Below are 27,474 nucleotides of genomic sequence, written 5' to 3'. Positions count from 1 at the left end.
CTGAGAAAGGGTCGATTCCTAGGTAGTGAATATAGAAACAGGAAATAGCTTTGAAATAAAACCGATGTACTGTTATTAGGGAGAACTTGGTAAAGCAAACCTCTGATGACTTTAAATTCCTCACACAAATTCATGCTGCCTGGTTGCTCCGAATGGTGTGCAGTGTGGTTCTATTCTGCCCCAAGCTTGAATGCGGCACCCTAACAACTGACCTGCAAAACTGTCTTTAGTGGTTGAGTCTGCATGCATATTCCTTCCTCCAAAACTCAGAGAATACCCTCTACTGTTGATATTATTCTTTCCTTAAAGATTTGTTATTTCTAATAATTTAAAATATAAATTTAGATAGATTTGCTTGACAATTTGGGTCAAATTCTAAAAGGTTATTTTGAATTTCATTAGAGTCTCAGGCAAGTCATTTTCCAGAAAGTTATCTTTAATGTCTTTGCTAAATAAATAACATTTACACACACGACAAAACCATCACAGGCTCCTGTAGGAATCCAAAGTGTAAGAATCCAAGGTAAATGTACAGAGGTGCATCAACTATTTCAAAGTCTAAAATCAAGCATCTGTATATAAGCAATCACTTTAATTAAAATCTTCCAAGCTTAATTACTCCCTCTTAAAACATTTTAATTCTACATTGGACAAAACAGATATAAATGTACTTGTGCAAATTAACTTTAAAAAACATAGTATGGCTTTAAAGTCACAGTTACTTCTGCAGCATCATACTATATGAGCACACTTGAGTCGTCATTCTGCATTAGCCATTATTCTTAGTTCAAGTGAACACACCGTCACATCTATAGACAATATATGTCTAATTACTCTGCACCCAAAAGGAATAAAGGATTAAGATGCTATTGAAACAAATTAATTTCTAGCGACTTTGATAAAGACAATAAACATTAACGGAATCTGGGAAATAAGATTTGCAGGGCTTATCTCTCTCTCTCTCTCTGTGTTAGACATTTCTTAGAGAAACCTCATCTGATTTAGGAGTAACAGGAAATAGGCACAACTCATTCCATTCTTCTATCGCATGTTAAAAAATAAAATTCATGCAATTTTCAAAAATTAATTTCTTATAAACCCAGTCAACAATTTCTTTAAAAAAGTAAAGTGTAACCTCTGCTTTGAGAGATGACAATAAAATTAATAAGTTTAAATATTGCCATAATTAAGAAAAACAAAGTCATCATTTATACAAGCTTAAGAATTCAAGTTGCTTGTGCAATGAAATTAAAATTGATCACACACCAATCATTCTGAGCTACAAACTAACACGTAGATTACCTTGCAAGTCATATCACCAATTGCTAATTTTATTTACATTAATGACAAGTAGTATAACATTTACCAATTACAAGTCTACAGGTCTACTTGTTGGTAGTAGTTGAGCTTTTCCAATAGGATTTTTTGGAGAACCTTTATACCAGGCCCTCTCTTTATCTGATGGTCTTCTAAGGACCCTGTTATTTATGCCACGAGAAAAGCCCATATCATTATTTACAACAGATTTTACTATATCATGATTTGTTAGATCATCCAAGGGAACCTTAATTTGGCCATTAGATGTCACTTCCTGCTTACAAATTCTGGTGGACCCAAGAGAAGCATTTCCAGAGTTTGGGTGCCTCTTCATTTGTGAGAAAGATGTAGAAGTTACCTCCATGCTTGATTTTGAAATCGCATCAACATTCGACTGTTTGCATGATGTAGCCTTCTGTTCTTTAGGACTTGATCTGGTACATGGAATAGAGGAATCTTTTGATGTACATTCTACACGAGAGGGAAGAGCACTATCACAGCTCACTGATTTAACCAGAGGAGAAGCAGCATCACCAAGACTTGCTAGTTTATGTCTTGGAGGTTGTCCACCATACAACAACAAAGAATTAATTCTTCTGACAGACTGACGGACAGGCATACGCTGAAACTTAAGAGGTGACTTAACTTTTGTCCTATTTGTTTCATTTAAAGAAAGATTGTTAAACCACTGTATGTGGTCTGAAACCTTTCCATGCTCTGTCATTTGTAAATGTTCAGAAACCGTTTTATCACATGTTTCCACCAGTGACTGCTGTTTAACAATTCTCACAGGCCTAGGTTTTGACAGGTTTGCACTATGACACGTAATCTGCTCTGAGGAAGAGGCACTAGCCACGTCCTCTCTAGAAGCTGCACATTTCAGTAAGTTCTCTTCAATCATATTTTCATTCTCCTTTAATTTAGTATTTAGTGTATCCCTTGGGGACTCTTGTTTCTTTATTTGTTCATCACTGGACAATTCCTGCTTGCTTAAATAATCTTTTGGTATATTCGAATGAATGTTGTCTTCTAGTTCTATCTTCATCTGAGTTGAGTAACATTTTATAGGGGCTTCTCTACCCAATTTTTGAGTTTGATGTAGTGAGAAGTCTCTTTCTGAAAAACTAATTTCATCTTTACTAGTGTGGTGTTCATTGGATTCTATCACAGTGAAATTATTAATTTCAAATAGATTTTTTTCTGTGCTACATTTGATAGAAGATGTTTCATTAAATTTTACTTTCCCTACATTAGTTAATGATGACTGCCTGTGATTTATCAATGCATGAAGATTACTTCCAGATTCAGAAAATGCTTTCTGAATTTTCACCACAGTCTCTGTGGTCAGGTTATTTTCATCCCCACTAAGAGAGCTGCCAGTTACGTTGTTATTATGCCTACTGTGTACATTAGAAGGGGTAAGCTCATATGACCTAACAGGTGACTTTTCAACCATCATATCGGGCTCCAAGGAAGAGTTTTCCACCTCAAGAACTGCATCTATTGGAGAAGCTTCATTTCCATCTATTTCTTGAAAACTTGAATTACTAGGTCCTGTCCAAGACATCCGGTAATTTCTTCCACCTAGTCGCTCTGGAGTTAATAAGTTTTCCTCAGACTTACTGATCTTTTTTGAACCTAAAATAAAGCAGTTCAGTGTTTTTAATCATTTATATCTGACCTAGTTTTGAAATGTTATTCAAATACATGACAAATTAAATACTAAGCATTTAATTCCGATAAACTAGATTTGTGTTAAAAGAGATAATTTTTACCTATAAATATGTCAAACATCTTTATATTTACATTTTTAAAGATCCTCCAATTATTCATAGACAAATACATTGCAATTCCAATATTTTCATTATTCAAACACGAATTTTCAATTTCTAGAATAGTAAATTACTTAATATATTTTATCATTAAAAACAACTAAAGGTTATGTGTCAATTATATCTCACTAAAATGGGAAGAAAATTTTTTAAAAAACAACGAAAGTAGGCTTTTGGGATAAAACTCTAACAATATCATGTAAATATACCTTTTTTTGTTAATCTTTCATCAATATATGGGCTAAAAAGCAGACCTGTTTTTACAGATTCAATCCTATTTTTTAAACTTTGTTGATTTGCAAGTCGTCGACCAACATTTTCAGATCTATCGACACCAGAACACACATTCTGTACAGAACAAATTGAAAAAGTTTTGGTTAAGAAATAAACCTAGTTAATTCAAAATATTACTTTGTAGTTATCAAAATCCTCTACAGCTGATTTTAAAAGGTGTGTATATAATTGAAGAACAATTTTATAGCAAACACAATATACTTGCATGCATGCTGATGAAAATGATAAGCATTTGACTTGGCTATTAGTGGATATTTTATGATCTAAAATAAAAACAGCCTCACAAATTAACTTAAAAAACTTTTTGTGTGTGTGATGACTGTGCCAGTACCTGTTCACAAGAGTGAAAGAAAACAGAAAAACAGAACAAAATCTTACCTCATGGAATTTACATTCTTGATGGGCAGATTTAGACCAGAAGACAGACAATAAACTATAAAGTATAATATACAATATATAAGGTGAAAAGTGCTAAGGACAAAAGCAAAGCAGGGTAAGGAGGATACGGAGTGGTGAAGGGTGGGGTATAATTTTAAACACAGTGAACAGAAGATGATTTGTGAGTAAAGAAAAATGAGAGCGACAGTCATGAAGGTATGAGGGGGAAGAACATTCCAGAACAGGAAAATGCCAGTGCAGCCTCTAAGGCTGAAGCAAGGTCTGGCACACTTGAGAAACTGCAGGAGGCAAAAGTGAATGAAGCCGAGAGAGCAAGGGAGGGTGGCAGGAGGAGAGCTCCAAGAGGGAGGCCAGGAACAGATCATGCGGGGCACTGCAGATCAGTGTAAGAACTTTGGCTTCTCTTTTTTTCCCCTCAGAGTGAAGCAAGGAGTCACTGAAGGGTTCTGAGCTGAGGAGTGACATGAGTTACATGATTTAACTCTGGTTTTTAGAGGATAATTTTGGCTCTAGTACTGCAGCAAGGTAGAAGCAGGTAGACCTACTAGTAGGAACTTGTAGTAATCCAAGTTCCAGATGACATAACTTAGAGAAGGTTAGAAATGTAGTACTGGTGAGAAATAGTCAGCCTGGATAGACTGAAAGCAGAAGTTAGACAGGATTCCCTAATGGTTTTGACGGTACATGTGAGAGAAAGTGAGGGGTCAAGAATGTCTGCATGCTGTTGATGGGAATGTAAATTGATACAGCCACTATGGAGAACAGTATGGTTGTTCCTTAAAAAACTAAAAATAGAACTACCATATGGTCCAGCAATCCCACTACTGGGCATATACCCAGAGAAAACCATTATTCAAAAAAAGACAGGTACCACAATGTTCACTGCAGCACTATTTACAATAGCCAGGACATGGAAGCCACCTAAGTATCCATGGACAGGTGAATAGATAAAGAAGATGTGGTACATATATACCATGGAGTATTACTCAGCCATAAAAAGAAACGAAATTGAGTTATTTGTAGTGAGGTGGATGGACCTAGAGTCTGTCATACAGAGTGAAGTAAGAAAGAGAAAAACAAATACCATATGCTAACATATACATATGGAATCTAAAAAAAAAGTGGTTCTGAAGAACCTAGGGGCAAGACAGGAATAAAGATGCAGATGTAGAGAACGGACTTGAGGACCGTTTCCTCTCCTTGGGGAGAGGAAAGTGTAAGCTGGGACGAAGTGAGAGAGCATGGACATATACATGGCATGGACATATACACACTACCAAATGTAAAATAGATAGCTAGTGGGAAGCAGCCGCATAGCACAGGGAGATCAGCTCAGTGCTTTGTGACCACCTAGAGGGGTGGGATAGGGAGGGTGGGAGGGAGACGCAAGAGGGAGGGGATATGGGGATACATGTATACGTATAGCTGATTCACTTGGTTATATAGCAGCAACTAACACAACAATGTAAAGCAATTATACTCCAATAAAGATGTTAAAAAAAAAAAAAGAATGCCTGCATGGTTTTTGGCCTAAGTGATTAGAAGAATGAGTTGCCATAAGTGAGATGGTGAAGACTACAGGTAGAATAGAAGTGTGGGTGGAGGAGACGGGGAGGAGTGGAGAAATACCAACAGTGGAGAAGTGCATCTTGGGAGCTCTATTTGGGGCAGGTTACACTTGAGATGTCAACACCTCCCTACTTGGGATCAACACCCAAGTAGGGAGGTCAAGTAGGTAGGTCGGTTAAACAGTCAAGTTGTTCAGGAGAGCATTTGGGGCTAGAGATATAAACTTCAAGTCGTAAGTATATAAACTTGAAGTCGTAAGTATATAAGTCGTAAGTATATACATGATGTTTAGAGCTGATGATCACCCTGAGTGAGTGGAGTGAGAAAAGAAAAACCCAAGCGCAAAGTTTTGGGCACTCCAATGTAAAGGAATTAGAAAATTAACTGACAAAGAAGGAAGAAAATCATGAGACTATATGTCCTTGAAGCAAGGAAAGAAAGTATGCCAGAGAGGAGCAAGTCATCAGCCAGGTTACATGCTGCTGACATATCAAGGCTAACAAGGACTGGTCTGAGCAATGCTCAATTCATGAGTGATCTTATGAGAGCTGTTTCAGTGAGTGTTGGGGATGAAAGCTTCACTGGAATTGATTTCAGCAGAATAGAAAAGGAGGAACTGGAGATAACAACTCAAGTGTAAGGGCTGGTATAAAGAAGAGCAGAGAATGGGACAGTAGATGGAAGAGAGGCAGGGTTGAGAGAGTCTTTTAGCATCAAGTCTTCAGCTTTATCCTAATATAAACTTCAATGAAATGGTGAAAGACACTTACTCCATCTTTGCTGCTTTTCCCTAGATTAAATTTCAAACGAAGAGATCTTCGAACCTTTTCTTTACGGCTGATTTTAGGAGAGAAGCAGTCTGCTTTTCCTGATTCCACCCTAGAAAGAGTCAAATTAAAAACATCAGTTTATAGCATAAGAACTGGAATTCCTACGAAATAAAGTTTGAAAGTCCAGAGCAAATCACATTGTTAGTAATTGAATAGAGTAACAATTTTTTAGGTTTAAGATACCATATAGGAACACATTGTATTTGCATAAAAAATACAAGTATTTTATAAAATAAACTTTCCTGTTTACCACCAGAGTTTAGTCACTTATAAACCAGAATCATTAGGGTAGACTAGCTTTTTATATTAAAAGGAAATTTAAAAATTACACACATCAACATAAAATAGGATTTTAAGCAAGTAAAATGGATTCAAATTAGGAATCTTTCTCTAGAGGATATGCACTTGATTAATAAGACTATAAAGGCAAAGGGCATTTTTAAAAATTATGATTCTCAGTAGAAAGACACAAAATATTTTATTAACTGTATATACCAAATTTTTATCCAACCTGGATAAATTACCTGCAAACTTTTTTGCTTGCAAGCCTTTTACTTCGCCTTAGCACACCTGTACTGATCAAATGGTTTCCATTGACGGCGACAGGAGAGAGTGAACTCTGAGATGACCCTTCTGGGCTTGTATCAAAGTGAACTATAAAAATAACCACACGTGATAGACCACACATACTCATTTTCTTTTCAAAGTATAAAATATTAATAGCAATTAGATTTGAAGTCTTAATTTCCACCCCTAAACAACCACAAAATCACATAATTTCTGGTTAGAATCTTCAGGGGTCAAATAACCCAAGTCAACTGAAAAAAAAAATCTATTTCTTACTTTTTAGTTACCAATTAAAGGTCAGATTAAACATTATTTTTATATTAGAGTTTTGCTTTAAACTCTTTTAATACTACAAGGGAGGGGTGGGCACTGTTGCAGATTGGAGAAGGAGCAAGCTTTCGAGACAGACTTGAGTTTGTCCACCACTTACTAAATGGCTTTAGGCTCTAAAACTGGACTTCTATGGTGAATATAAATATTACTATAACGTATATAAGATGTCTAGCACAGTACCTGGTACACAAGATTAATTAATGCTCCTATCAAAAATAAACTACTGAAAAACAATTTAGTATCTGAGTATCCAGTATGCACCTGCTAGCCAACTTGCTGTCTACCTGACTCTGGAGTGCAATTTGTCCAAAAGTTTTGGCAAACAAACAAAAACTGATGATCTATAACATACACCTAACCACTTGGCTACTGCCATGTTCCATGATAACAACTGGAGGTTACAACAGCTCATTTTGATTAAGTTATTTAACACTATACCATGAAACCAACTATAATAAAAAATTAGGGAAAAGTATAATAGTTATGAGCAAAGGCTCCATATACATTTGATTTGCATTTGAATATTGCCCAGGATACACTCAACAAACATGAACCCTCTCAACTTATCATTGGTATCGATAAAGAATTCACAGGTCCCCAAACAGAAATATCCATGTTTTTTCAATTACAAAACCAGAAAATAATACAACCATTACAGTGACTTTTTGGGTGCATTTGGCTAAAAAGAAAGCTTGGAGGCAATATGATATATCCAATGTGACATAGGTAGCTTTATTCTAGGGCTGCAGTCTAGTTATCTTGAAAATATATCAGTGGTGACAAGGAGGCACAGTCAGAATAGATGGAATAACACACAGTTACAACACATATTAGAAAAAAATTAAAAATAAGTACACTATGGATTGTAGATTAATCTTGTTGCCTACATATATTAAAGAAAAGCATCATATCTGTTATAATCCAAACTTAGAAACCAACTCATTTTCAATTTTGCAGATGCAATTTACTGAATTGTGGCTGAGAAAGGGTCAAAGAAAAATGGTGAGTTAAAATAATAGAATTACTGATGCTGAACTTGTTAATTTTTTTATAAAAGAAGTTTCGCTAATGTTACAGTAACATAATGTTTAATCTATTTTTGGGGAACTTGGAGAGAAGGAATCTGCAGGTTCATTTCTTGGGGAAGATGATGTATGGCTAATAAACAAAGGCAGGTAGAACTATGATTCACATCTGTCACTTGGAAGTAGTCCTCCAAAGCAGAAAGCCTTTAAATACTAAAAACACACTAAGTTACTTTAAAGGAGTTTAAGTCTCCAGCCTGTGAATACAGATAGAACTACAGACATAGCTTCAGAGTTCTTATCATTACACTTTAATGAACCACAGAGAACCTGAAGAACCATAGAGAACAAGTTGCTATTCTGTTCACCTTTTTAATACAACAAACAAGGAAAATGTAAACCTTTCGGATAACAAAAGCGAAAGAGAGGCTTTTGGGAAGAAAACCTCATAACCCAGCTAACAAATTCAAATTGAAACTCTTAACATTGTCTGAAACCAAAGAAAATCTAAAAGAATCAGAGGCTACTCACATTTTGTCTAAATGTGACACAAATATGAGATGGAAGACTCTGGGCTTAGAGTTTCAATTCATTTTGGGTTGACCACAGGTTAATACGAGCCAACTTGTATTCTACACATGCTAAAGGAGCCGACTCAATCCAAGATCACACTAACAAAAATTTGGTATTCAAATTAGCATGATTATATTTTTCTCTGAAGGCTCTGGTTGGCCACATTAGGAACTTGTATTTCATTTGGAATAAAATGGCTGGGCTGGTAAGGGATGTGGAAACCATGCCATAAGGATGGCTTTTTATAAAAGCCACTTGAGTATAAAACTTTAAAAATACTGCCCCCCAAATTAACCCACAATGGTACTTCAATGGTAACACCCCTACTCTGGATTCAGAGATGCTCAAACGCTGGTGACCTCAACTCAACAAAAGACAGCAATCCAGCCACAGCTACAGATCCAGAAGTAACTAAAGTAGAATTTAGGATGTTCAATCACGTAAAACCTGAGCACAAATGCTATCCTATCCACAGTGACCCATAACTTTCAATAGGCATGGCAGTAAAACACACACACACACACACACACACACACACACACACAAATTATACTGAACCACTGTCTATTTTAAAAGTTAGGGGACTTTATAAAATTCAGAGATCTGATAAAACAGAGAATAAAACTCTGGCTCCTAAAGGGTCATATTAATATGAAATAGCACTTTGCCCAGAATAGGCACTCATGTTAATGTTTATAACCCAATTATATAAATTCTATTTGTTACCTGATACTGGTGTAGAAGTGCTACTGAAGAGATTACCTGGCAACACCTCAAAGTTACAATTGTGCTTGATGGACTTCCTTTTCTTACTTGAGAAACCATGGGAATCTACCGGTAGTTTACGCTTAGCATTTGGTGTAAGAATCATTGGTGAAATGGATAGCTGGGCTGAAAAAAAGAAAACTTGTTTTTTCTCCCACAAAGTTGATAAAATACAAACACTTTATATAATTTCTTCTTATAAAGCTATTTCTTAGAACCAAAAATGGGGGGGATATGTTTACATTATTATCAAATATATATTATAAAACTAAATTAACACTATGCAATTACTTAAAATAAAAACAGTGAAGTTGCAAAGAGGCCAGACTCTTAGTAACTTCAACACCAAATAGACTAAAAGATGCATATAATTCACATTAAAGAGTATTAAATAGGCAAGAAAAATTATAATCAAGGTATTGAAACAAAAACTGATCTAAATATTTTTGATTTTCATCATAACTGAGTATTAACCAGTTAATGTCTTCAATCTAGAAAACAAAACAAGTGATCAAATTTTCTATTACTGGGTTGAATAATTTCAGCCACAAGCAAACCAAAAAAAAAAAAAAATTGGAACAAATATTAATAAACTTCTGGTTCTAAAATAAAAATGAGATTTATTTTCACATGTTCAATATCATCCAACTTACAAATGGAAGAACATGATTCAGAAGATCAAAGATATAACAATAGACTAAAATAAATTCATACCTACAATTTTACGTTCATTATATCCAATGTAATTATATATTATGTATTACATATATATATCCAATGTCATAATATTATAGTACAATATCTCCACTAAAAATTACATTTGGAATTGATTAAACAAAATAAGTTAGGTAATCATTATCGTAATTAATTTTTGTATAATATATATAAATGTCCACTTAAATAAATATATATAATACCTACCAGTTCTTTCCTGTTGAGGTGTAATAGAGGGTGTCCTGTTAGATTTAAGTTTATTTAATGCTCCACTAACAAAATCTGAAATGCAAGGCATATTTATAATCATATAATCAATTATAACAACATTTACCTAACTTTTATCAATAATTCATATTGCTATTTGTGGTCTTTTAGCATCTAAGTTTATATCAGCTTATATGTTTTAAAGTCACTTAAGGTCATGTAAAAGGAATTATTTCAAAATAGGGGAAAAATACTAAAGGATATATTTGTATTTCATTCCCCTCTTATACTCCCATATCTCTCAAAAAAAAAAAAAAAAAAAGATAAATAGGAAGACATTAAATACAGAATGAGAGACTTCCCTGGTGGTCCAGTGGTTAAGACTTTGCCTTCCAATGCAGGGGGTGTGGGTTCGATCCCAGGTCGGGGAGCTAAGATCCCACATGTCTCACAGTCAAAAAACTAAAAACATAACTTTAAAAATGGTCCACATCAAAAACAAAAACAAAAAACATACAAATAAATAAATACAGAATGAACTGTAAAACAAGTATCTATAATGTATAGAAAGAGTATGGAAGAGGAAATCATTACCTTTTGAGGAAGGAAAGAAATGGCATTAAGAGAGGAATCTTTGCAAGGGAAATAAAACCTGGACAGTGTTCTGAAGGATTTGCAGGTGTTGATTAGGGTGGAAGGTAGAATTCAGGCAAGGTGACTAGTATATGCAAAGGTATGTAAGAAAAAAGAGAATTTATGTATACTAGAAACCAGGAGTTTGATACTGCTAGAGCAAACAGTGAACAGTGGATACGGTAAGAGATAAGTCTTGTGTATTAGGCAGAACAGGGCTGTGTATCATTTTGAAGAACTTGAACTTCTCCAAAGGCAAAAAGGAACAAAGTCATCATTTCTGCACTTTAGGAAAATCACTAAATCTGCAGCAGTATGACAGATTTATTGGGGGGTAAGCCTCCTTGGATGGAGACAGGCAAACTAGCTAAAGTTTCTTCTAAGTATGCTATTCAGTCATTCAACAAATATCTATTTTGTACCTATTATGTGTCAGACACAATGAAGATACAACAGTGGCCAAAATATGAAACAGTGACCTTTACAAAACTTACTCTATTGGAGGAAACAAACATTAAATATACTAAGGGAATAAATACCTATTGACAAATGGGTAAATAGTGTGAAGTACAAATATAACAATGGATTTAGACTGTGGAGTTAGAGGAGGTATCCTTGAGGAACTGGTATTTAAGCTGAGACCTGAAGGAAGAGTGGGAATTAGCCAGGCAAGAGAAGAAGGTCTTAACTGAGGTAGCAGCTATGGAAATGGAGGCATTATTAAAGGTATTTAAGAGATCAAAGTGATAGTGGGATGTGCGAATGAGGAAAGAGCAGATAAGGACGTCTAGAATTCTGACTTTGATGACTGAGTAGACAATGGCGTCATCCAAAGAAACTCAACAGGCCAGGAAAGAATGGAATGACATACTCAATATATTTAAAGATAAAAACTGTCAGCTATATCATTCAGATATGAAGGAGAAATACAGGGTTTCCCAGATGAACAGAAGCTGACAGACTTCATCAGTGCTAGACCTGCCTTACAAGAAATGCTGGAAGGAACTCTTCTACCAGAAAACAAAAAGGCAAAAGTAAACAAAATTTTGAGTAAGATGATAAACAGAATCAGAAAATTGCAACTCTATATCAAAATAAGCTGTCAAACAATTCTATAATAAAGGTTAAAGGGAAAAAAGCAGTAAAACTATAGCTACTTCAATTTGGTAGAGAACACAAAACATAAAGAGACAATTTCAGGCAACAGAAAGGTAAAAGGAAAAGGATGAAACTCATATAGGCAAATGAAGGTAGTAAGATGCTATTGGCAGAAAAAGGACTTTTATCTGTAAGACAATTTACACAAACCTCATAGTAATCAGAAAATATAAATCTAGAGGGACTTCCCTGGTGGTGCAGTGGTTAAGAATCTGCCTGCCAATGAAGGGTACATGGGTTCGAGCCCTGGTCTGGGAAGATCCCACATGCTGCAGAGTAACTAAGCCTGTGCACCACAACTACTGAGGCTGCGCTCTAGAGCCCACATGCCACACTACTGAAGCCTGCATGCCTAGAGCCTGTGCTCTGCAACAAGAGAAGCCACCGCAATGAGAAGCCCACGCACCACAACGAAGAGTAGCCCCTGCTTGCTACAACTAGAGAAAGCCCTTGTGCAACAATGAAGACCCAACGCAGCCAAAAATCAACAAACAAAATAAATAAATTTATTTAAAATATGTGTGTGTGTATATATATATATATATATATATATATATATATATAAATCTAGAGCAGAGACACAGAACATAAAAGAGAAAACTGAGAAAAACATCATAGAAAACCATCGAACCAAAATGGCAGACAGAAACACAAAGAAAAAGAAACAATGGAGATACAGAACAGTCAGAAAACAAAAGATAAAATGGCAGTACTAAGTCTTCATCTATCAATAATCATCCTAAATGTAAATGGACTGAATTCACCAATCGAAAGACAGAGTGGCTGGATGGATTAAAAAACAAGACCCAACTATATGCTGCCTCCAGGAGACTTACTTCAGATCTAAAGACAAACATAGGCTCAAAGCAAAGGGATGGAAGATGATACTCCAAGCAAATGGCAGCCAAAAGAAAATGGGTATAGCCATACTCATATTAGACAAAAATGACTTCAAGCTAAAAAAGTTAACAAGAGACAAAGGTGGACATTATATAATGATAAAGGGGACAATTCACCAAGAAGAAACAACAGTTAATATATATGCACCTAATATATGAGTGCCCAAATATATAAAGCAAGTATTAACAGACCTAAAGGGAGAAACTGACAACACGATAACAGTACGGACTTTAACACCCCACTTACATCAATGGATAGTTCATCCAGAAAGAAAGTCAACAAGGAAGTAGCAGTTTTAAATGAAACATCAGACCAGATGAACTCAATAGATTTATACAGAACATTCCATCCAAATACAGCAGCACACATTCTTCTCAAGAGCACATGGAACATTCTCATGGATTGACCATAACTTGCAACACAAGTCTCAATAAGTTTAAGAAGACCGATATCATATCAAGCATCTTTTCCGATCATAATGGTATGAAACTAGAAATCAACTACAAGAAGAAAGCTTGAAAAATCAGAAATACGTGAAGACTAAACAACATGCTACTGAACTACTGGGTCAATCAAGAAATCAAAGGCGAAAAACAAAACAAAACAGGTGAATCCTACCAAACATTCAAAACAGATTTAATACCTATCCTTCTCGAATGCTTCCGAAAGACTGAAGAGGAGGGAGCACGTGCTAACTCATTTTATGAGGCCAAATTTCCCTGACACCAAAACCAGGCAAGACAATGCAAAAAAAGAAAATTATAGGCTAGTATCTCTGATGAACATAGATGCAAAAATCCTCAACAAAATATTGACAAACTGAATACAACACTACATTAAAAGGATCAAATACCCGCAAATCAATCAACATGATACACTGCATTAATAAAATGAAAGATAAAAATCATATGATCATCTCAATAGATGTAAAAAGCATTTGACAAGATTCAACACCCATCTGTGACAAAAACTTTCAATAAAATGGGTATAAAAGGGAAGTACCTCAACATAATAAAGGCCATATATGATAAACCCACAGTCAACCTTATACTCAATAGCAAAAAGGTGAACGCTTTCCCTCTAATATTAGGAAGAAGATAAGGATGCCCACTCTCACCCCTCTTATTCAATACAGTATGGAAAGTCCTAACCAGAGCAAACAGAAAAGGAAAAAATAAATAAATAAAAGATATCCAAATTGAAAGGAAGAAGTAAAACTGTCACTATTTGCAGAGGACATAGTTTTTATATATATATATATATATATATATAAAACCCTGAAGACTCCACTAAAAACCTATTTGAAATAATAAGAAAACAATCCCATTTTACAATCACAACAAAAGGAATAAAGTACCTAGGAGCAAATTTAACCAAGGAAGTAAAAGACCTGTACATTGAAAATGCTAAGGCACTGTTGAAAGAAACTGAAGAAGACACAAAGAAATGGAAAGATACTCTGTGTTCATACATTATTAGAATTAACACTATTAAAATGTCCATAGTACCTAAAGCAACCTAAAGACTCAATGCAATCCCTGTCAAAATCCCAATGACATTTTTCATGTCAACAGAATTAAAAATCCTAAACTTTATATGGAAACACAAAAATTCCTGAAAAGCCAAAGCAATCCTGAGAAAAAAGAACAAAGCTGAAGGTATCACACTCCCAGATTTCAAATTATATTACAAAGCTATATAGTATTCAAAACAGCCTGGTATTGGCAGAAAAACAGACACATATCAATGGAACAAAATTCAAAGCCCAGAAATAAATCCATACATATATGGACAATTAATTTATGACAAAGATGGCCAACAGGCACATGAAAAGATGTCCAACATTACTAATTATTAGGGAAATGCAAATCCAAACCACAATGAGATACCATCTTACACCTGTTAGAATGGCTATTATCAAAAAGGCAAGAAATAACAAGTGTTGGAGAGGGTGTGGAGAAAATGGAACCCCCATACACTGTTGGTGGGAATGTAAATTGGTGCAGCCACTGTGGAAAACATTATGGAGATTCCTCGAAAATTTAAGACTAGAACCACCTTATGATCCAACCATTCCATATGAGGGTATTTATTCAAAGAGTATGAAAACACTAATTTGAGAAGACACACGCATCCCTATGTTCACCGCAGAATTATTTTCAATAGCCACGATAAGGAAACAACCTAAGTGTCCATCATTGGATGAATGGATAAAGAAGATGTGGCACATATATACAATGGAATATTACTCAGCCATAAAAAGAAACGAAATTGAGCTGTTTGTAATGAGGTGGATAGACCTAGAGTCTGTCATACAGAGTGAAGTAAGTCAGAAAGAGAAAGGCAAATACCGTATGCTAACACATATATATGGAATTTAAGAAAAAAAAAATGTCATGAAGAACCTAGGGGTAAGACAGGAATAAAGACACAAACCTACTAGAGAATGGACTTGAGGATATGGGGAGGGGGAAGGGTAAGCTGTGACAAAGCGAAGGAGAGGCATGGACATATGTACACTACCAAATGTAAGGTAGATAGCTAGTGGGAAGCAGCCGCATAGCACAGGGAGATCAGCTCAGTGCTTTGTGACCGCCTGGAGGGGTGGGATAGGGAGGGTGGGAGGGAGGGAGACGCAAGAGGGAAGAGATATGGGGATATATGTATATGTATAACTGATTCACTTTGTTATACAGCAGAAACTAACACACTATTGTAAAGCAATTATACTCCAATAAAGATGTAAAAATAAATAAATAAATAAAATGGGGCAGGGGGAGGAAACAACCTAAGTGTCCATCAATGGATGAATAGATAAAGAAGATGTGGTATATATATACACAATGAATACTACTCAGCCATAAAAAAAGGACAAAATCTTGCCATTTGTGACAATATGGGTGGACCTTGAGGGTATAATGCTAAGTGAAATAAGTCAGACAAAGACAAACACCGCATGCTTCCACTCATATGTGGAATAAAAATCCCAAACAAACTAAAACAACCAAAATAAATGAACAAACCAAATAAACCAAAATAAACACACAGATACAGAGAACTGAGTTATGGTTACCAGAGGGAAAGAGAGGTGTGGGAAGGGCGAAATGGGTAAAGGGGGTCAACTGTATGGTGATGGATAGAAATGAAACTTTTGGTGGTGAGCACACCATAGTGTATAGGTAAGTCGAAATTTAATGTCCACATGAAACTTACAATAATGTTATAGACCAATGTCAGATCAATAAAAATACATAAACAGTAAATTTTTAAAAGGGAGGGGGGAAGCTTGCTGGATAAGACATTTAGGCTGGGTTTTGACAAGTGGATATTATTTGAACAGTAGAGGTAGATGGAAGTAAAACATTATATCAAAAAGTATAAGCAAAAGAACAAAGTGTCTAAAAATAATGAATAAAGAAAGCAGTTTGACTAAAGTATAGACTGCATAAAGGAGAGATAGGATACAGTAGAAAGGCATGGTAAAGCAATCCTATGAAAGATCTTTAATGTCAGGCTACAGATATCAGTATTAATGAAAGTTTCTGAAGGGTATGCATGTGAGATACATGATTAGAATTATATATTAAGAATATCGCCTTGACAGCAATAAGCAGGGCAGATTCAAGGAGGAGGCACAAAGACCAAGAAGGAAATTCTTACAGTAAACATGCAGTAAACACTGCAGATAGAATCTTACAGAACCTGAAAACTCTGTGAATACAGACCGTAAAGTAATAGTTGGGCACCTATGGCTTAAAGCTGTGACTAGAGAATGGTGGTACCATTAATAGAAAAAAGAATTCGAGAAGAACCAGTTTAAAGAAGGTGAAGATGATCATTTCAAAATGCTGAGCTCAAGCACCAAGGAAAAGCAGAAGTGTGATGTCTGCCTAGTAGAGACTTTTACTAAAGTGGTTTGACATTTGTGAGATAACAGTGGTAGAGATTTAAGTGTTCATCTATTTAGATGCAATAAGTGAAACTTACAGGAGTGAATGAAATCACAAAGGGAAAAGGGTAATAAGATGATCTGTATCCAAGAATATCTGAATTTGGGGTAGGAAGTTTTGTGGGTTGAATTGTGTGCTCCAAAAAGATATGTTTAAGTCCTAACTCCCAGTACTTGTGAATGTGACCTCATTTAGAATTAGGGTCTATGCAGATGAACTCAAGTTAAGATGAGGTCATTAGTACACCCACTGGTGCCATGACAGTTCAGAGGCCGATCATAAGAGGCCAAAAAAGTGGGTAGTACTCCAACTCCTGGAAATCCCCACCCCTCCTCCAAGATAGTTAGAATACTCCTCCCACTTGTTAGCCTATGAAATTACCAGCCCATAAAAACTAAGACCCTCACACCTCAGGGCCGCTCGCCCTTCAAGACAGTCTACCTATTGCCTTCTGAGATGGCCCACACTCTGTCTGTGGAGTGTGTATCTCTAAAATAAACCTGCTTTCACTTAAAAAAAAGAAAAAAATAAAGATGAGGTCATTAGGGTAGGCCCTAATTCAATGTGATTGGTGTCACAGAGAAACACCTAGGGAGTTCGCCATATGACAACACAGGCAGAGATTGAAGTGATGCAGCTGCAAATCAAAGAATGGCAAGAATCGATAGCCACCACCAGAAGCCCGAAGAGGCATGAAAAGATTCTCCCTTAAAGGTTTCAGAGGGAACATGGCCCAGACAACACCTTGATTTCAGACTTCTAGCTTCCAGAACTGTGAGACAATAAATTTTGGTTGTTTTAAGCCACCCAGTTTGTGGTACTTTGTGGTACTTTGTTACAGTACTGTACTGTACAGTACAGTACTTTGTTACAGAACAAAGAAGGCATAAGGGAAATCTACAAAGGAGGCAAAAAAAAACCAAGGAGGCGGCAAAACCATATCAGCCAAAAGATTCAAAAAGGCATCGGACAGTTAACAGAAATTGGTTCTGATATGCAAAAGATAAGAAATTTCCTAAGGCAACTGGAGGAATAGTCTGTCTTCCCAATCAAGAAGATTAAGAAGTCTCATGATTGATTCCACCAAGAGGAAACTTTGGTTCTTTTCGATTCTTCCTTGGTAATGTTTCCTTCATTATTTAGTTCATACTGCTAATTTATATTATTGTTTCAAGTCATGATCTCACACATGGACTACTGCCACACATTTTTGACTATTCTCCCTACCTCCAAGTCTCAATTCTCCAAACCAGATGATTTTCTAAAATAGTGTAATCATGTTATGCCTCTCTCCAAACCTTCAATGGTTCTCCAATACCCAGTTTAATGTTCTAATTCTTTAGTGTGAGTTCAAGCTTATCATAATACCATCCTAATCCCTAGGTTGAGCCACTCAAGTCATGCAGACATAGATTACTTCTACCTTACAGACACAGACATAGATTACTTCTAGTTTACACAAATCTTTCTTCATAGCATCCTCGAATAGGATACAAATATTCTGACCCTCCACCCAGTTCTCCTAGATTCTACCCATTCTTCAAGAAGGTTCAGTTTAACTTTCTTTTTATAGTGTCCCTGGTCATTACAACCAGGGAACTTTTCTCCCTGGAATGCAGTTTATATTTGTGTTAAACATCGAGCACATAAATATTAGATTATATTGTCATTTTTATTCTTCACATGCATATGTCATGCCTCTCCAACTATGCTGTAAGCACCAAAAAGGCATACACCATAGCTTATGCTTTTTTATGTTCAAACACATTTCAGGCAAAAGCAAATTGCTGTACATCCACAAACAGGACTGCCATGACCGCTTACCTCCTACACTTTGTCTTCGCTTTCTCTTACAGTCACCAGGAGTTTCATAATCACCTTCTTCAAAGCCTTCTAGTGATGGAGTAGCACAGAGTTCATCAATACCCAACATAGCTGGTATCTTTTCTAGGATAAAATCTGGAACATGTCCTAAACGAAAATGTTCACAATTAAGATGGTTCCTCTACTCCCCCTCAAAACATTTCAATAGTATATAGCCACTTTCTAACAGTTGTCTTCATAGTTCACTTAGAAAAAGCTGGGATCTCCCTCATTTAAACAAATCCCATTATTTAATAATGCAACTACATCTTACCAATATCTGATGCATAATCAATAAGAGTTTGTACTACTGCAGCCTGTAATCGTAGCTTTTTTTCTGTGTTAGCAGACATCTTCTCATGCCCTTCACTTGTCTGAAGAAGATTTGGTGCAAATATCACAGCAAGATTGCTGCTATCCATCTTATTCTCACTGCACCTTAAAGGAAAAAAGGTTTTATGAGATGGAGCTAAAGATAAAAATACAGAGTTAAAATAACATATTGGGCACATTTTGCAGACCTCTTATTTTATCAGTTAAACACAAATCAAGACACAGTTATCCTTCATCTACCCATCTACATGACTGGCTTGAAATAAGACAGAACCAGAAATACACAGCCTCTCTGTGCTTAAATATATGTCATAAAAACATTGCTACCCATAGAGTTCACGCTTTGTTTTTCCACACAAATTGAACACATTTCTTTGATTTTTCAAACCCACACACAGAAAATTCAAAGTACTGAAGGCAGCCAAGTATGTCTAAAACCAGCAGTCTCAATGACAGCAGGGAGAAGGGAAAAATTTGAAAAGCAAATCGCAAATATTTTAGAAACACAATAATCTGAAGCCATTCAATGGACTAAGAAGCCTATAAACACCAATAAGCCATTAAGGCATCCACCATGACAACCCTAAGACAGCAAGGAAATATTATATTTGGTATATTGTTTTTTTAAATGATACAGGGTATACCTCTTATAGTAAGGAAAAATATAATATTTTTAAGAAAAATTTCCATGCCAAATGAAATTTAATTTCTTATCATAAGGGTAAATCTAGCTAGTTGAGAAATTAAACTACCATCTCCCAAAACTTTTAATTACTACTCACCTAAGAGAAACTTTCCTGAGAAAGTTAAAGAAGTATCTTAATATATCAATTGTGTGGTCAGCCATAAGACAGGAAAGCAACAATGTAGCTTTATTCTTCTCCTCTGTTCTTAATTGTTGAGCTTTGAAAAGTGCTTCATGCAAATCAGCTGGGAGAATGGGCTCTGGCAATTCCCTAAAAAACTGCTTAAGAAGCCCTGCAATATCACAAGCAGGTGCAGAAGACAGGCATCTTTCACCATGATCCAGTTTATTCTGAAATAAATACAACAATCTTGAGCGTTCGGGGGCTTAAGGGTTTAATGCAAATAAAGTATCCTTTCTTATACTCTAAAGAGCTTTCTTTAATAAATTTCTCTTAACTCTTGTTTTAGTATTTATCACTTCTCTTTAGAAGGCTAAAAACAAAATTTAAAAAAATTTTCATTTCATATAGTACATTATAGGAACAAGGACCATGAATCTGAAAGTACTCTGTAAACTTTTAAAGCATTATAAAATATAAATAGCTTGATTATGACAATCATTTCACAACATATACATATATCAAAACATCAGGTTGTACACCTTAAATGTATTTGTCAATTATACCTCGATTTTTAAAAAAAGCATTATATAAATGATATACATTTTGGAAAAAAGAAAAAGGTTCTTCTGCCATGAAAAAAAGCTTTCTGCAAACTCAATTTCTGTCCATAATTCATGTAATAGTTCTAAATATTTCAATCCTAAAAACCAAATTAAAAAGTGGTACAAATGAAAAATTATAGTTCAAGAATATGCTTACCTTTAGTGCTTTTAGACGAATAACAGATCCTGATTTCCTAAAAAGCCCTTCTGTATGAATATGCTCTTCTAAAGATGTGCAAGCATCAACAAGAAAACTGAAAGAGAGAACTCTTTTTAGGTGGTAAGACACACATCTCACTAAATCCTATTCTCCTGCCAGAGACTACACCCCTTTCAGCTCTGATGCTACAAATCCCTTTAATCTCTGTGATAGAAGGTTACTTTTAGTTTCCCTTCTTGCTTCCTAAATTCTTCTCTAAAGCCCATCTTTTTACCCATGACAACTTCAGTGAGCCTGCTCATCCCCGATCCTTGCCAATCTTAATCCATTTCTCTGCTTCAGCTCAGAGCACAAGATTTGTCTTTTTTTTACTGCCTTCACTTCTTCATATCCCAGTCTTGGCTCAACCCTCTGCAATCAGACTCATCCCCATTACTCCATCAAGATCACTAATGGCCTCTGCCTTGCCAAATCCATGGTCAGTTCACTGTCTTTATCTTGCTTGTCCTACCAGCAGTTGATACACTCGACCACTCTGTGATGGCCCTGAAAATACTCTTCTTCACTACACTTTTGGAATTTCTGCTGTCTCCCTGACTGCTCTTTCTCAAACTTTTTCTGGCTCCTCTTTTTCTGCCAGACTTCTCCATCCTAGGATCAACCAGGGCTCTAAGGCCTTCTCCATTTCTTTACCTATTCTCTCTCCACAGGTGATCTTGCACAGCACACATAGCTTAAAAAACCTACCATCAACTACATTTGCCCAAAAATAAGGCAAGGCTTTTTTTTTTTCTCACCAACATTACCTGTCAGAAAGTCAGATATATCCATCCCAGTCCTTACAATCCTTCACACATTTAGAGGTGTGTGCTCAATTTCTTTATACTGAATAATTTTTAACAATACTGGCTTTAGATGCTTAGGTAACAGCTGGTAACAAAAAATTTGAATGGATGTCAGCTGCAAGTAAACGAAAGCATTGTACTGGTGCATAGTGGCTGAATGTTGCAGAGTAACTGACAGAAAAACTTTCTTTTTAAAAAAGCAGACAAAGAAACTACAACAAAGATTTAGTCATTATTACTAGAGATATGACTGCAATTCTAAACGCTGAAAATCATCATTAAAAAAAACCTTTCATAGGCCATTTAAAAAGCAAAATAGTAAGTGGTTACCTCATGAAGATTGTGAATCTGTATCTATAGGGTGAGTGAGGGAAAATTGTTCTAAGGCAGCAAGGTGTTCAACAAATACTTTTGGACAATGCACCAATTAAAAACCTAAGTTATTAGACTAGAGTAGCCAGAATGAACCTTACTTTGGATAGAGGGGAAATGAATTAGTAAGAGCTAAGGTAGTATCTTTCTACTACGCATTTTTAAACTATTTTCTTAAGCCGTAAACTTCCCTAGCAACTTCTGATGCAGTTAGTCCAAAAGGTTATTTACAAATAGTGACACAGAAAAGCTCAAGTGTTAAATAATTTATATTCACAAATACTCCGATAGTTAAATATTCTTTTGTCCAACATTTCTAAGATAAAAAATATTAAAATTATAAATGAATTGGTAGTTTAGTATATTACTGAGTATCATCAAAACAGCAATGAAAACATCGGTACAGAACGGAAAACTCTGCCTTAGAACAAAAATAATTTGCTTTCTAACATTTATTTATTACTAAACCTTAAAATTCAATCCTGAAAATGAGTACAAATTAAAAAGTTAAAATATGCAAAAGTTTAAAAAACAACTTTTAACATTAGTTGAGAAATAAAATCATTTGCTAGTTCCAACTAATTTTGTGCGCCATTCAACTATTTATTGTTAAACATTCCAATACCAGTTGGAAATATTTACTCTTCATTTCAAAGTTTGCTCACCTTGGAATATGTCCATATTCTGGAACAACAGACTGGGGCAATGCATTAAAAGGTACTCCAAATATTTTACCCTAAAATGACAAAGTCAGTTACTCTAACACAAATATTAGGCTCAATATAAGTTTTCTTAAACATTAGGCAAATTAAAAACCTCACAAAATAAAACAAGATAGCAGAAATAAACTATTGGTCGAGACACAGAAAACAATTACATCAAGTATATTTGTTAAAAAATAACTACTTTATACTAGATATTATGCTAGATGCTGGGAGTACAAAAATGGTCAAGATAGAGTCATTGCCCTTAAGCAACGCAGCAAATTCCCTCAGTTTCCAATCCCACAACAGAAAATCAATCCCTTTAGTGTTCAGTAAGGAAATTCTTAAACAGAATTTGGCCCAATATGCTAACATTTCTGGAAAATACTACAAGCTCCTTTAGTAACTATATAAATACTGACCTTAAACTTTCTGTTGGTCACCTTATAAATACTAACTTGAAAAGGCCAAATTGGCCTATAACAGTAATTCCTGTCACTCAGTACTTCCTAAAATTATATCAGGGTGGTTCCTTTTATACCTGATTATCTTTTCCACACTCTATGGGAGAGTACTAATCAAACTGTTCTGAGGTATCCAAGGAAGGGATTCTGCAAACAATTTAAATTTCACGTCGTACTTTCAAAACCAATTTTAAAAAGTCAGAGTGGAATGTATTACTCGCATTCAAATTTTAATACATTTGAAGATCCCAAGAGCACATTTGTATGTTGGTTAACTTGAGTGTTTGTGCACACCTCTGAATAAAGAATCTGCCACTATCTTTGGGCATATATTCAAACTTCTTAAAAACGAGTCATTGATTAAGAAGGTTATAGCTTTGCCTTGGACTTAAACGTAAATTCAAGGGATTTACCTGGTGGCTCAATGGTTAAGAATCCGCCTGCCAATGCAGAGGACACAGGTTCGAGCCCTGGTCCGGGAAGATCCCACATGCCTGCAAGTGGAGCAACTAAGCCTGTGCGCCACAGCTACTGAGCCTGTGTTCTAGAACCCGCGAGCCACAACTACTGACCTCGTGTGCCACAACTACTGAAGCCCGAGCGCCTAGAGCCCGTGCTCTGCGACAAGAGAAGCCACCGCAATGAGAAGCCTGCGCACCGCAGCGAAGAGTAGCCCCTTCTTGCCGCAACTAGAGAAAGCACGTGCCCAGCAACAAAGACCCAATGCAGCCAAAAATAAATTAATTAATTAAAAAAAAAATTCAAGCCTGTATATGTCTGCTTATATGAAATTAGATTAAGTGGGCATACCTAATCACTCATATGTGATTTAGTTTAGATCATATGTGATTTAATTTAGTTTAGATACATCTGCTCTCCATGAATGCTCTTGAAGCACTTGTGTTGTAAGAGTACCTTATTTAACCTGTTATTTATAATAAGAAATCATTCAGGGAATTCTCTGGTGGTCCACTGGTTAGGACTCCACGCTTTCACTGCTGTGAGCCTGGGTTCCATCCCTGGTTGGGGAACTAAGATCCCGCAAACCACGATGCAGCCAAAATCATTCAGTATTCTTAATGATTTGACAAAATCTTACCAGTCCTTTTTCAAGTAGCTGGCTCAATTTAATTGACGAATATAGAAAAGACTGTGTAGCATAGTGCTTAAGTGAGCAGCCTCCTAGAGGCAGGACTGCCAAGTTTTAAATCCTGGCTCTTCCACTTATTAGCTGAGTGACCATGATTAAATGGTCATTCTCTGTGCCTCAGTATCCTTATATAGGTTCTAAGTCATAGAGTTGCAGAGAGAATTAAATGAATTAAAAGATGTAAAACATCAGTGTTTGACAAAGCAAACATTCAAAGAATATTTGTTGCTGTTACAATTATTTCAAGGTGAGCTAGTAAAAAAAAAAAGTTAGGGGGACTTCCCTGGTGGTCCAGTAGTTAAGACTCCGTGCTTTCATTGCAGGAGGCACGGGTTCCATCCCGGGTTGGGGAACTAAGATCCCGCATGCTGCATGGTGCAGTCAAAAAAAAAATTAAATAAAAAAAAAAAACTTAGTATGGGCAACCCCTTATTTGGGTAAATCAGAATTTTCTTGATACTGTGCAACCAAACAAAATGCAAAAATAAATCAGATGCTGAAGCTGATTGTAAGTTTACAAATGTCTTACATAACCAGAATTCAGGGTTTTTTTTTTCAAGTCTCGTTATGCTCAATAACTGGCTTCACAAGTAAGTGCTATACTTTAATCTCATAAAATAAAACTAATAACATGCTTTTAAAATTTTATGTATTAGAACATCACTTACAATATCATCTTTAAAAAGATGTCTAGCAAGTTTCTTAAAGAGCTCAAAACTATCATTAGATAACAAACACCAAAGAGCCAAAGAAATCTAGTATTCAAATAATTACCTAACATGTTAGATCTCGTTCGTGTTAACACAATGATCTTCTGTATTTCTCTATTAGAATATTTTTATTAGGGTTTCTAGCATGATTACCAATTAGGATGAGGACCTCTGATTATCATAACAACTAGTGGCATGTGACAGGCATTGTGTGCTAGTCTCATCTACAGATCTTATAATTTTTTTAAATCCCCTAAACAACTCAACGAGAGATACCATTCCCATTTTATAGAGTAGGAAACTAAAGCTTAGGACAAGCAGCCCAAGATCACACCCCAGGTAGGGGTAGAGCAGGAATCAAACTCAGGTCTATCTGACTCTAAAGGCCAAGTGTCAGTTTTTCTTGAGGGGTAAGAAAAAAATCTGCATACAAATTCTTTCATATACGTACAAAACCTACTATATTTGAGATCTTGGAAAGCCAGTTTTACAATCAGAAGAAACCACTTAGTTTTTAAATATAAACAAATACGTTGCCAATAAGTTGCAAACAACAAAAATAATTTCTCCAGAATTTATAAGCTGTTAAGAGGAATATAAATTATTTGTCAGTTTTCTTCTCCAAGTACTTATTTTCTTTCAGAAACTATAAACTAATAAGAGTTATGAAAATTAATTTTTAGTTTTCATCTGTATTTAGAAAGCACCATATAATTAGGCAAGTAAATCTAAAACAAAATGCTTTATATTCAACTTATTTTTCACAATGAAATTCTTGACGATTCTGTAGAGATATTAAAATCTAATTCGAAATCCCCTAACCTCAACCACCCAAAAATCAACAGCTTCTGAATCATTCCACTGTGGTTTCTCAATTTACTCATTAATTAAAAAAAAACCTTTATGGCTCAAAAATATGATATAGCCAAGCAGCAAGCATGTTCTTTTCAAATAGGTGAATATAAAGTTATTATCTAAAGCCTATTTCTAATACTGTCACACCTCATCTACTGATTCATTTAAAAAAGATACTGGTAGCCCTTGTTCCTCTCCGAATATTACTCAAACAGTGGTGGTGGGGTAGTGTTTGTCTCCCTTCCCACGTGCAACTTGTTCAAAATACAATAACTTAGCAGTATCTGGAGACATTTTTATTTGTCACAATTGGGACACGCTACGCGCATCTAGTGCATAGAAGCCAGAGATGCTGCTAAACATCCTATAATGCACAGAACAGCTAACCCCAATACCCCCCAAAGAATTATCTAGTTCAAAATGTCAGTGTTGCTGAAGTTGACACACTTAAACATATTCTCTTTTGGATCCATACAGAATGAACATTTTAGCATGACCCGGTAATAAGTGATGGTAGGGAATACGCCCCCCTCCTTTTTTAACCTAAATCTCTTTCCCCAGAACTTACCACGATTTCCGTGGCTGCTGTCTCCTGTCTCCTGCGATCGCACTGCCCACGGCCACCCTTGACCTTAACGCCATAAACAGCCCGAAGCTGCTGTACAACGGCCAACCGCACCAGCCTCTGATCCCACATCCCGGACACGTCGCCCACTCTCCGAGGTGGGATCTGAGTCCTGACCCTCTTTCGCCACCAAGTCTTCCAATTTCCGAACACTCTCAGTTTTGCGCTCAGCTCCGCTGCCTTCCGGCCACGTCTGGCACTCTTCCGGCCCCGGACCCCAGCCACTTCCACGGCTTTTTCCTTGCTCCACCGACCGTCTTCTCTTAGCCCTTTGACCTAGCCACACCTCACGTTTCCTTCACTTACACCGGCATTCTTTCTAGTCACTTAATCCTTTCGGCTACTTACACAGACCTCCCTTCTTTCTTCCATATCCTTTCGGTTCCTTGTACCACGCCCGTTACCAGCTTCTCACTATTTCAGGCCACCTTCCTCCAAACCTCCCTTTGCCCTCGTCTCTCTCCGAACTGTAAAGACAACCCTTCTCCTCGCCCCTCCTGCCCCACCCCCCGCAGACTCAGCTGGGCGTTAGTCCCTGAGGCCCCGAGTCCCCCACCCTAGCCCAGTCGCCGGACCAGCCGGCTGTTCAGGGGCCTCTTCCAGTCCCGGTCCCCGCCCGGGCTGGTGGCCGCCGTCACCCTGTTTCACAGGCTGCTCCCTCCCTCCTCCATCAACCTGCCTGCCGCCCCCGGCCGGGTGCGCTCACTGAAAGTCAAGTGTCCCTCCTCATGCCTCCGCCCCACCGCCTCGACAGACAACCGGAGCCACCTCGGCCGGCCCACCTTCTGTTCCAGTCCAGCCTCAAACGGCAGCGCCAAAAAACGTTCCACACTCTGATTGGCCCGCTCCTCTTTTCAAAATCAGGGCCCCGGAAGGTGGCCAGAAACTGCCTGTCTAGTGAGTTAAGGGCAAAGGG

At 36.5% G+C, this 27,474-nt stretch overlaps 1 protein-coding gene across 3 annotated transcripts; it reads right to left on the bottom strand.

Annotated features, from left to right (window-relative positions):
• Positions 1-418: 418 nt before the first annotated feature.
• Positions 419-27,347, bottom strand: ARHGAP11A (Rho GTPase activating protein 11A). Of its 3 annotated transcripts, none has more exons than XM_033435857.2 (12): positions 26,502-27,347; positions 22,716-22,786; positions 20,831-20,927; positions 20,045-20,298; positions 19,204-19,361; positions 18,891-19,037; positions 10,426-10,500; positions 9,466-9,630; positions 6,766-6,895; positions 6,182-6,290; positions 3,359-3,497; positions 419-2,955 (listed from the first exon to the last, which is right to left on the bottom strand). In XM_033435857.2, the coding sequence occupies exons 1-12, from the start codon at positions 26,628-26,630 to the stop codon at positions 1,370-1,372; spliced, it is 3,060 nt and encodes a 1,019-aa protein (XP_033291748.1). In that variant the 5' UTR covers positions 26,631-27,347; the 3' UTR covers positions 419-1,369. The 3 variants fall into 3 exon arrangements, with proteins under 3 accessions (XP_033291748.1, XP_004274080.1, XP_033291749.1); XM_004274032.4 differs by having other exon boundaries at positions 19,204-19,367; positions 26,502-27,346; XM_033435858.2 differs by having other exon boundaries at positions 9,502-9,630; positions 19,204-19,367; positions 26,502-27,346.
• Positions 27,348-27,474: the final 127 nt, after the last annotated feature.

The sequence above is a fragment of the Orcinus orca genome, chromosome 2 (assembly GCF_937001465.1).
Source record: "Orcinus orca chromosome 2, mOrcOrc1.1, whole genome shotgun sequence".
NCBI classification, from domain to species: Eukaryota; Metazoa; Chordata; class Mammalia; order Artiodactyla; family Delphinidae; genus Orcinus; species Orcinus orca.
Note: the sequence above shows the minus strand (reverse complement) of the source record. Positions and strands in the feature narration are given on the sequence as shown.

Excerpts from the sequence above, each read along its gene's own strand:
- ARHGAP11A (XM_004274032.4), bottom strand. The coding sequence starts at position 26,630 with ATGTGGGATCAGAGGCTGGTGCGGTTGGCCGTTGTACAGCAGCTTCGG. Across the intron at positions 19,368-20,044 it reads CTCAGGAAAGTTTCTCTTAG|GTGCAGTGAGAATAAGATGG; the intron begins GTGAGTAGTAAT and ends TTTTCCTTTAAG. Across the intron at positions 2,956-3,358 it reads TGAAAGATTAACAAAAAAAG|GTTCAAAAAAGATCAGTAAG; the intron begins GTATATTTACAT and ends GCTTTATTTTAG.